This window comes from Parambassis ranga, chromosome 4 (assembly GCF_900634625.1).
Source record: "Parambassis ranga chromosome 4, fParRan2.1, whole genome shotgun sequence".
Lineage (NCBI taxonomy): Eukaryota > Metazoa > Chordata > Actinopteri > Ambassidae > Parambassis > Parambassis ranga.
Window position 1 is genome coordinate 9,958,100 of NC_041025.1, and position 10,689 is coordinate 9,968,788.

Here is a 10,689-nt window from a genome sequence, read left to right on the forward strand (position 1 = left end):
AACTATAATGAACGGAGAAAAACAAACAAATGAACTGAAAAAACATTGTCAAAGTCTTTCACAAACAACAAAACAAAACGACGAGCATACCGGGGTCTAGTGGAGGTCAGTGATTCGAAAAGAGACCTGTCAATCATGCCCACCACGCCTTCTCATTTACCAACCTTTAACGCAAATTTTTCAGATGGACCGCCAGGACACTGATAATAAATGGACTGTGTAAGGAATGACACCCTGACAACCGATAGATTTTTTTCTTACCGAGTATTTCATGAAAAAAAAAAACTCGATTTTTGAATGGGATTCAATATGAGCCCGGTCCCTACCGGCCGAGGCGGTATTGCAGCTTCAGCCACTTCCGCATTTAGCGATTTTGTTTTTTGGTTCCTCTGTCTAGACTTTCAGGTAACTCTCGCGCAGTTATATGTTGTTTCTTATGCGAGTCTGCAAACGTAAATAATCAGTTGTTAGTCTTGTTACAAGCAGGATCTCAGCCATGACTGGAATCGCGCCTGTTAAAGCGCAATAGAATTTTTCTTAACCTTAAGATAAAGTGCTGCCTGTAAAGCTACACTCGGGGCAAAATACCCCTTACGAAAGGAAGCGGATGTTGTTGACGTTCTCGTTGCACGGCATCCGGTTCTAGGGCAGCTATCTGGACGAGACAGCAACATACGGCGATATTGTCTACTTTTAACTCAAAGGACGGAAAAGATAGAACACTCTGGCGCGTCGTTCAACAATGGAGGGTCGTTTTTTCGATTTGTATTGTATTCCGGGTCTACCTGTTGTCATCAGCCCGGCTAGTTAGCCCAGCGGGCTAACAGGCTAATTACGTCCTGACAAGTGCTGGGCTGACTAGCTGACGATAGAGAACTGTCAAGAGGAGGAAATAATTACCTCACACATACAAAGGTTTACAGTTAATATACTAGAGTGATAACAGGAGCTGGTATGATCCGGAGCTTCAAGATCTGTTGGCTAGACTTTCCTGTACTGTGTTGTTGCGCTTTTGTTTGGTATAAGGAAACGTTGTGAGAAGAGGGATTATAAACACGTATAGGAATCTAAACTAGGCTTTGCTTGATTTGAGTAACGGTGAGTAATATAGATAAATGCAAGCTCAAGTTTTTATATTTGGAACTTTGAATTCATTTGACTCGGGTTACATGTAAAGTTACATGTAACGCAAGTCAACGTGTCACAAGTCGCGTGTGCAGTGACAACCTGGAAAAGTAAACAGGTGTGACACAGCTCACAAATTTGCACTAGAGATAATGCCTGGTGCCTGTCTATGAGGTGCAATAAGGATATCTGGTTACTTGAAATAACAACATTCCTATTTAATTGCATTTCTTTTCTGTGGTTGCACACAGCTGATAGTCACAGTCAGACCTGAACATTTGTTTATTGCTGTCAGTAACCATTGATGAGCAGCTGGTATCTTATAGACATAGCAGAAAAAGTGATGAATCATGATCTCAAAGGTGTTACTGTAATAGTGCAGGTGTATATTGGCTGTTTTTGTTAGTGTGACTATTTGGGTTTAGCCAGTGGTAATGACAGAAATATTTAGTCTGTTACCTACAGAGAGCTGAACTGTAGTTTTATGTATATTGTGATCTTGCTCAAGTACCACAATGCCACCTGTGCTATTTATATTGACGCTGTTTGGAGCATTATGCAACCTTGGACAGACCGTGTCGCGGGAGGAGAAGCACAGGTTGAAGTGAGTGAAAGAAAAACACTAAAGCACATAATGTGAGCTTTTTCCCCTGTGACTGATTCATTTTTACAAATGTGCTTTCAACAAAGGAACCAAGTGGTTGAGATGTTTGACCATGCATATCAAAATTATATGGTAAGTACTCTGTCCTTGTTGTGTCCTTTAGAAGTTTTACATTTGAAAATGCATTTGTACCTATGTAAAGAAAACTTTTTACCCATTACAGAGCCAGACTCAATTATAGGGTTCAATCGAACTAAGGCAGCCTCTTGTGAAACATGGTGTTGACGGTGTGTTTGTGTGTTTTCCCAGGACCATGCATACCCAGCAGATGAGCTGATGCCTCTGACGTGCAGAGGCAGAGTTCGTGGACTTGAACCTAGTCGAGGAGATGTAGATGATGCACTTGGCAAGTGAGTAGCACACTGCCTTTGTTCTTTCCTGTTTTAACTTATAATTTATAACATAGGTTGAATCAGCAGCTGCCTGAACTCATATTTACTCATGATGTGGAATAGCATAAATGTAATCAAACACATGAAGTGTTAATACAATAAAGATGGACCTTGTTACAGTTGACCAGAAATTCAGCTCCAGTGCAGTTACAGTGTGGTAGTAACATACATATTATATAAAATGGAAAATTCTGGTGTGTTGAGATCACCTGAAACTGTAAAACATTTTATTTGACTTTACTGTCTGCTGCCAAGAAGTTCAGAAGCCAAAAATTATTAAGTGATTTATCAACCAGCAGTGGCACTTTATTTATTTTCTCAGTCCTTTTCAATTTTTGCTTACAATTTATTTTCATTTTTACATACAACACTTTTAGTTAGAAGTGATGTTTTTTTCTCCTTGTAAACTTCTTTTGTTTTTACTCTGCCAGGTTTTCTCTGACCCTTATAGACACCTTGGATACTTTAGTGGTGAGTGTATGGTCATTGTATTTTTGACTGCATTATGTTTTATTCTATTTTATATGTATTGTGTTTTACACTTTTAAACCGCATATAGGTCCTCCTGAATATTTCTGTTATGTTCTGATTCTTCCCTGTAGCTTTTAAATAAGACAACAGAATTTGAGGCTGCGGTGAGGAGAGTGCTATCAGATGTTAGGCTGGACAATGACATCGTCGTGTCAGTCTTTGAAACAAACATCCGTGTTCTTGGGTGAGATGGAAATTTTAAGACATAGAAATATATTGCTGTAGTTCTTTCACACTTTTGGTCACATATTCTGAAGCCCAAATTGGTAAAAGATGAAAGAAGTTAGTGGATTGTAACATGTTTCTGTGTGTGTGATCAGAGGTCTGCTGGGAGGGCACTCCATGGCTGTGATGCTGAAGGAGGGAGGTCAACACATGCAGTGGTACCAGGATGAGCTCCTGCATATGGCCAAAGACATAGGACTCCGACTGCTGCCAGCCTTCAACACCAGCAGTGGCCTGCCTTATCCCAGGGTGAGATAGCCATATACACAAACCATTCAAACTGATATCTACATTTGCTTGAATCCTTCCCCCAGATCATCACTCTACACTTTAATTTAATGGGCTTTTTTGCAGGTGAATTTGAAGCATGGTGTTATAGGTCCTGAGACCAGGACAGGTACAGAAACGGACACCTGTACAGCTTGTGCAGGAACTATCATTCTGGAGTTTGCTGCCTTAAGTCGTTTCACTGGTGATCCTGTGTTTGAGGTACCTTATATTTATATATAATACCTTAAACACTTTTAGAGGTGGTTGGAAATGTGAATCCGATCAGATGTTTGTTTACATTATGTCTGCTGTCAGTTTGAGGTGAAGCTTCTGTACAGAAGTAGCTCATGGTCATGATAGTAAAAGCACAGGTTACTAGTACCACTGGCCGTCACTTTGTTACATTCAAATGCTGTTTTAAGGTGTGATATTGAGACAAAATGCACAGGGCCGGTACCTTTTTGGCAGTAACAGCCAAATGGGAAGAATGAAAGACTGGGAAGTTGTAAAAAGTTAAATATTTCCCTGTTTTGACCTGAATTTCCCCTTGGGATCAATAAAGCATCTATCTGTCTATCTATCTATCTTGTTTTGTTTCCTGGCAGCATCACACTGCTGAGCAAGCACAGAGTCAGTCACTGTAATTATTCAAACAGTGGAGCGCTAGTGCAGATCGATTTTTTTTTTCTTAAATCAATAACGCACCCTTCTTCAAATACACATACACACAGGCCCATGCCCGGAGAGCCATGGACTTTCTGTGGGAGAAAAGACAGAGGAACAGCAATCTGGTTGGAACCACCATCAACATACACTCTGGAGAGTGGGTCCGAAGAGGTGAGAGGGCAGGGGGCAGAGAGGACCTCTCACTGAGTGACAAGATGATTGAGGGAGGTGGCAAAACTGGGGCCATCCCAGTTTCATTTTGCCACCTCCCTCAAACATCTTATCACTCAGTTGTTACAACAGGGAAATTTTAAGTATAGCAGTGCAGTCTTTTTGTTTGCTTGAGTGTTTGTCCTCTGTTTTCTCTTGCCTTGTAAAGTGATGGATGATTTTATGTGCTTCCAGAGAGTGGTGTTGGAGCAGGAATTGACTCGTACTATGAATATCTGCTAAAGGCCTACATCCTCTTGGGAGATGACCTGTTTCTGCAGCGGTTCAATATTGTGAGGACACATACACACACACTCACATTGTGGAGTAACTTGATTCCTCTGACTGCATAATGCCATTTGTCACAACAGCCACCAGATCAAGCAGTTTTTTTTGTTTAGAGCCCTGTTAAAAATGATTTTTTGAATTGACTTCTTACACTTATTGAGGAAACTTGCATAAAGATGCATTGCATGCTTTGGTTTTGTTTGTTTGATTTTTTGATTTACATCAACCTATATCATGGTTTTCTAGCATATAAATGAAGGATTCTTTCTTACTTGACATACAAGTAATTGTTATACATTTATAAAGAAACACCTCTGCTTTAAGCTGGTACTTGTTCTATTCACTTTACCATTACTGTAAGATTAATATCACCTCAATATTTCCACTGTATGTCCCATATAGCACTATGCATCCATCATGAAATATATTAGCCAGCCTCCACTGCTGCTGGATGTCCACATCCACAAACCTCTCCTTCCTGCTCGCACATGGATGGACTCTCTGCTGGCCTTCTTCCCTGGACTGCAGGTCATTATTGGATTAAATCATGTAAACCATTAGGAGTCTGTTGGACTCTTGAGTAACTCTGTACATATCGTGCATGTACTAGGTGTTGAAGGGAGATATTCGTCCTGCCATTGAGACTCACGAGATGCTGTACCAAGTGACCAAGAAACACAACTTCCTCCCAGAGGTAATCTGTCTATCAGTGTCCATCTGAACAATTAAACCATGGGTCTAAACTATGGCACAAAAATGACCCAAATGGCTTATGTCTGTATCCAGCACAGTTTAGAAATGAACAAGCTTGCATTTCATGTGGCATGGCTGCATTATGGCCTTGTCTGTCCATTCTATTTACAACACATGATCGATCTGCTCACTCTTTTTTGTCCTTCTCCAATGTCCACAGGCCTTCACTACGGATTTCAGGGTACACTGGGCCCAACATCCCCTGAGGCCTGAGTTTGCAGAGAGCACCTATTTCCTTTACAAGGTAATTTAACAAGTAGCCTGACATAATGCAGATGTTCTCATTGCACTGCCACACTATGAGGTAAATGTCGACCATTTGATGTTAAATGTTGTTAATCTGCTGTTCAATCCGAGTTCACTCACAGTGTATACGAAACAATAAGGGGGCCTCCAGCATACAGATTGAATAAGGGTTTAAATTATTACCTGGTCTTGTACACACCTTTGAAGGGACATAATGTCATAGATTTTTGTGTCTGTGTGGAGACTTCTTCATAGTCGGTGTGCTGTCTTTTGTTGTGACCACATGACTGCTCTGTCCTTCTCCCAGGCCACAGGAGACTCATACTACCTGGAGGCAGGTCGTACCATCCTGGACAACCTCAATCGCTTCGCCCGTGTTCCGTGCGGCTTCGCTGCAATGAAGGATGTACGCACTGGAAGCCACGAGGACAGGTCAGAATTCAGGGCTCTCTATTTGCAGGATGATGGTACACTGGCTGCAGCTGGGTGCACCTTTTCAAGAGTACTTGCATTACACCACATCTTTAGATCTATTGGGAGAAAGTATGAACAGTGACAAAGAATGTTCAGAATGTTCAAAATGTTCAGATTACTGTTATCATCATCTAATGAATAAGCTTTTAGTGAATTTATTTTTTTTTTCAGAATGGACTCGTTCTTTCTTGCGGAGATGTTTAAATACCTTTTCCTGCTGTTTGCTGAACCGGAGGATATACCGTTTGACGTGGAAGACTATGTCTTCACAACTGAGGCACACCTGCTCCCCCTGTCTCTCTCCACAGCTCCTCGCTCTTCATCGATTCCCTCCAATAGAACGGTAGTTCACATGAATTAACTGTGATTTAAAGTTTTACAAAAGGGATAACAGCACATATGAACTTGTTATATATACTTGATCTCTTCAGTCAGAAGAGGAGCTGGACGATTCTAACTTTGATTGGACCTGTCCAAACACTCGCCTCCTGTTTCCTGACCCTGCCTTCCCTCGCAATCTGAGAGAACCAATCCGCAGTGCTGTCGACAAGAGCTGCCCACGCCCTGCCCCTTACAGGTACATTAATTAACAATAACAACTATAATTAACAACTCTATATTAACTCTTCTTCTCCTCCTACCTCACTTCAGGGAGCCGGGAATGGGCCGTCCCCCTCTGAGGGCGCAGGACTTTATGGCAAACAACCCTGAACATCTTGAGCTATTGAGGAGAATGGGGGTCAGCCTTATCCACCTGAAAGATGGCAGGGTGCAGCTCGTGCAGCATGCTACACAGGTAAACAGTTTAGACATACACAAAAGGGGTACACTGACTTAAAAACCATAAGGACCACATCTGAAATGATCGTTTAGCTCTTCAGCTGTTTGGTTAAATATTAAAGGTGGAATAACGTACTGCACCCATGACAAGAAACCAGCACATAAAGAGAAAAGATAGTTGAATTTTGTTATATTATACTGCTTTATTAAATTGTGTGAAGAAAGAGAACAGATGGTGATGCTGCTACCTTTGCTGTTATAGAGAATTGTCAGATATATTTTTGCCCACACTCTTTCCACCCTTTTAAAATGCTCTCCACTCTCCCACTCTTGTCACACCTACATCTAGGCAATCAGTGCGGTAGCAGCAGAGGATGGTGTTCGCTTCATGCAGGAGATGATGGAGCTGTCCAGCCAGCAGCAGAAAGAGCAGCTGCCTCCCAGAGCCATTCAGATTGTCTCTCATCCATTCTTTGGCAGGGTTGTGTTGACTGCCGGCCCAGCACAGTTTGGCACAGACCTGTCCAAAAGTTCCACAGGGGTGAGCTACTTTTGTAGCTTTCTCAAGCTTCCAGGTTACAAATGGGCACTTAACTCCCATCGTGTTTGTTTTTTCTAAGACAGACACTCACTTTTCCCCTGCGTTTTTAAGGGGGGACTTCCTTTCTAGGAATATTTTCTGGAGGGCAGATGGAATGATGAGTTCTTGGTTTTTAGTGTGTGGGGTCAGACAGCCAGCAGTACAATAACTCAGCCTTTTACCTCCTGTGTGTGCAGGTACGAGGGTTTGTCACTGTGGCTGAACCCTACAGTGGCTGTTCTGAGATCACCAATGCTGAGTATGTCCAAGGACACATCGCTCTGCTGCAGAGGGGTCAGTGTATGTTTGCAGAGAAGGCCCGACACATTCAGAAGGCTGGCGCCATTGGAGGCATAGTCATTGGTGAGTGCAAGCAGCAAATGACACAGGATAGAAGATGACTGCTGACTAGATAATTACTCAATAAACGAATTATCTTGAAAACAGCTAATCCAATAAGGTCCTGAAACCTGTGTGATGATTGAATTTATGTGAATATTAGTTATAAAAGATGTTACTAAAATAGATTTCTTTCTGAAAAAAAATAGTATAAAACAATAAAGAGATGAAAAATGATGTTGGTCCATTTAACACATTTACGTTCCTTCCAGACGATAACGAGGGCAGCAGCAGCGACACAGCTCCTCTCTTTCAGATGGCCGGAGATGGCCGCAGCACAGATGACATCACCTTGCCGCTCCTCTTCCTGTTCCACAAGGAGGGCAACATCCTGCTGGAGGCGCTGAAGGAGTACAGAGAGGTGGAGGTGCTGCTTAGCGACAAAGCCAGAGACAGAGGTGAAACATTTTCTCTTATGTGAACCCCATCCCCTCTGAAAGTTGGAGCTCCTCTACTTATCTCTCTTCATGAGATTGATCACATTACTGTATTTGTATCTCTCCACTGGCTGCACCTCATTATGTGCCTGGCTTCATAAAATAAAGATGAGGTGTAGGCATTCAGACATTATTTGAAGTCTCAGAGCTTGAGAGTCATTTTAAAGCCACCCACCAGCTGTGGTTATAATGGGTCATGGTGGAGGCTTATACCTTATCAATATTACATCCTCATTCTTTTCCGCTTTTTCCTCATTTGCCAAATCCTTCTATTCCCTGTAATTGTACCTTTCTCTCCTCTCTTTGTGGGTTTCTCTTCTTATGTTTTTTGTAAACCTCTCCCCCTTTGGATGAACAGCAGCCATATTCAAAGGTAAACCTCTTCCTGGAAGCCTCATCGAGGGCAGTAAGTATTCTATTCATCTTCTTGTTCTTTCTCTCTTACCTTTTGTTCCCCTCTCTTGCCTCAAATCTCTGTTTACCCTTCTTGTAGTGTCACTTGTAGCTCTCTATTCCACTTTTTTGCACTTTGCATTCTTAATAGCAGTCACAGTAGTAAGCTAAGGGCATGACAGCTCTTTGTATGTAGGCTGGAGAGCACAGTTACATATGCTATACTTGCAGAAACCTTCACAGGCTGATTATGAAAAATAATAATCTGCTTGTAGTCGTAGTACAATTTTTCTTATGGATGTGAGCATCAAAGTGCCTGCTCAGCACTCCTCTTGAAATGGACACTTGACCACACATTCTTTGATTAAGGGCTAGTTGCTGTGACCACAAAACCACCATGACACCATAATAACCAGATAGCCTGTGACCATCTGTACCTGAATTATGCAAACCTTGAAGGCTGCTTGTTTACTTGCAGCCGGGTGTATTCTCTTGGCACTAACACATTTACTGTTAAAGAAGCAGTTCTGTTTTTAGAAATGATAATTGATCAAATTCACCTTCTCTCCAACCAGACCTGTACAAAATTCACAGTGCAACTTTTGCCAGATTCTTTTTCTCAGTTAACTCTCAGTTTGGTTGTGCAGCTATGTGAGAAAGACTTTATCCTGTGGGAAACATGACTCACAATCAGCATCATGCTGTTAGCGTTGACAGTCTCTCGATGAAAGCTGTTCTATTTTTAACCCAGAATGGCTACCAGGAGGCTCGTATGGATTATTGACTGAGGAGGAGGAAAAGAGTTCTGTGTGTGTGTGTGTAAAGCTTTAGTCTCACACTTCTGCTTCATTTTCAGGTGTGGACATCCAGGAAGCAGAGGAGGGTTGCCTAACTGAGGCAACAACTCCCACCTCATTTGAGCCTATTGACCAATCACAAATGAGCACAGTAGAACTAGATGAATCACCTCCTGAGCAGGTTACACCTTCACAGGAGGAAGTCAGTCCAGTACATGAAGACACTAGTCCTGCAGAGGAACTTAGTCCACCAAAAGAGGAAACCAGCCCTGCAGAGGCAGAGGTTGATGTGGCTCAACCTAAAGAGGAGAAAGACTCTGAGAGGAGAGAGAAGCCTGAAGGTGACTCAGACTCAAGCAGCCAGTCAGTGGATGAACTGCTGGCTGATTGGCGGGAAGACTTGGAGGCATTCCAGCAGATGGAGAAGGATGAACTTTGACAGTAAATAGGCACATTGTGCCCTGTGACTGGTATGAGGGGAGACCTGAAGTAAGTCCATCTTCACAAGTCTCCAGCCTCACTCAAAAAGGCTGGGGAAATGTCTGTCACAATGGTTTCTTCTCTTCCCCTCTGTGAATGGAATCATGTGCCAAGGCAACCCACAAACTGAAGCTCATTTAAGTAGATGATGGATGCAAGGCTTGGGTTTTTACCTCAATTTCTCACACAGTTCCTGTTTATCTGTCATAACAAAACTAATGAATGATTGGACCAAGCTATATGGAATCACGTCCTATTATCAAGTCCAAATTACTTCTCACACTGTTGCTTTCTCTATGCATCTCTGAAGTCTATTGCTCACTCAAATGCTGGTCCAACAACTATTTCTCGCTAAATAATCTGTTGACCAATTTTAATTGTGATAAATATTTGTGAAAATAGATTTATTATTTTGATGGTCTTGGGTCAATTACATATACATATTGATGACTTTATTAATGAGGGTGCTTGGAGATGAATTATGTGTAGGTTCTTTTATGGCTTTATGGCAGATAAACTCAAGACCAAACTTAATCTTTGGAGGACATGAAGTTACTGTCAATGTAAATATCTGTTTGTCAAAATATAATAGTGCTGTTTGCTCAGGTTCTGGTTCATCCCAAAAAAAATTGGACCACATTGGGTGGAGCAGACACAACCTCAGCCGCTTGATGGGATGGATTAAACAACCACAGGCCGCCACATGAGGGCGCTATATGATCTATCATGCTGGAGCTGCTGACGGACAGGAAGGAGCAGAAATAAGCCAAGAAATTGAAAAGATGAAACATAATTAAAAGTTAAGAGGGAATTCAGGAAGGCTGCCTTTTTTATTTGAATGTGTGGCGTTTCAACAACTAGATATAAAATGGAATTGACTTCAGTTTAAAGTGTTGTGCAACTTTGTGATGATGGAAGAATTGTCCTCAGTGCCTGGATATTAAGAACATGTCATGTCTGTGAATGTTTCAGGGAAATG

At 41.9% G+C, this 10,689-nt stretch overlaps 1 protein-coding gene across 2 annotated transcripts; it reads left to right on the forward strand.

Annotated features, from left to right (window-relative positions):
* The first annotated feature begins 608 nt into the window (after nt 1-608).
* edem3 (ER degradation enhancer, mannosidase alpha-like 3) lies at nt 609-10,525 on the forward strand. Of its 2 annotated transcripts, XM_028403265.1 has the most exons (21): nt 609-1,729; nt 1,816-1,861; nt 2,039-2,139; nt 2,613-2,652; nt 2,784-2,896; nt 3,033-3,186; nt 3,292-3,426; nt 3,939-4,044; nt 4,279-4,376; nt 4,774-4,899; nt 4,982-5,065; nt 5,285-5,368; nt 5,678-5,802; nt 6,016-6,187; nt 6,276-6,421; nt 6,496-6,640; nt 6,974-7,165; nt 7,402-7,567; nt 7,816-8,001; nt 8,399-8,446; nt 9,290-10,525. In XM_028403265.1, exons 1-21 carry the CDS (start codon nt 1,641-1,643, stop codon nt 9,667-9,669), a joined length of 2,736 nt encoding a protein of 911 aa, XP_028259066.1. In that variant the 5' UTR covers nt 609-1,640; the 3' UTR covers nt 9,670-10,525. The 2 variants fall into 2 exon arrangements, with proteins under 2 accessions (XP_028259066.1, XP_028259067.1); XM_028403266.1 differs by lacking the exon at nt 8,399-8,446.
* The last annotated feature ends 164 nt before the right edge of the window (nt 10,526-10,689 follow it).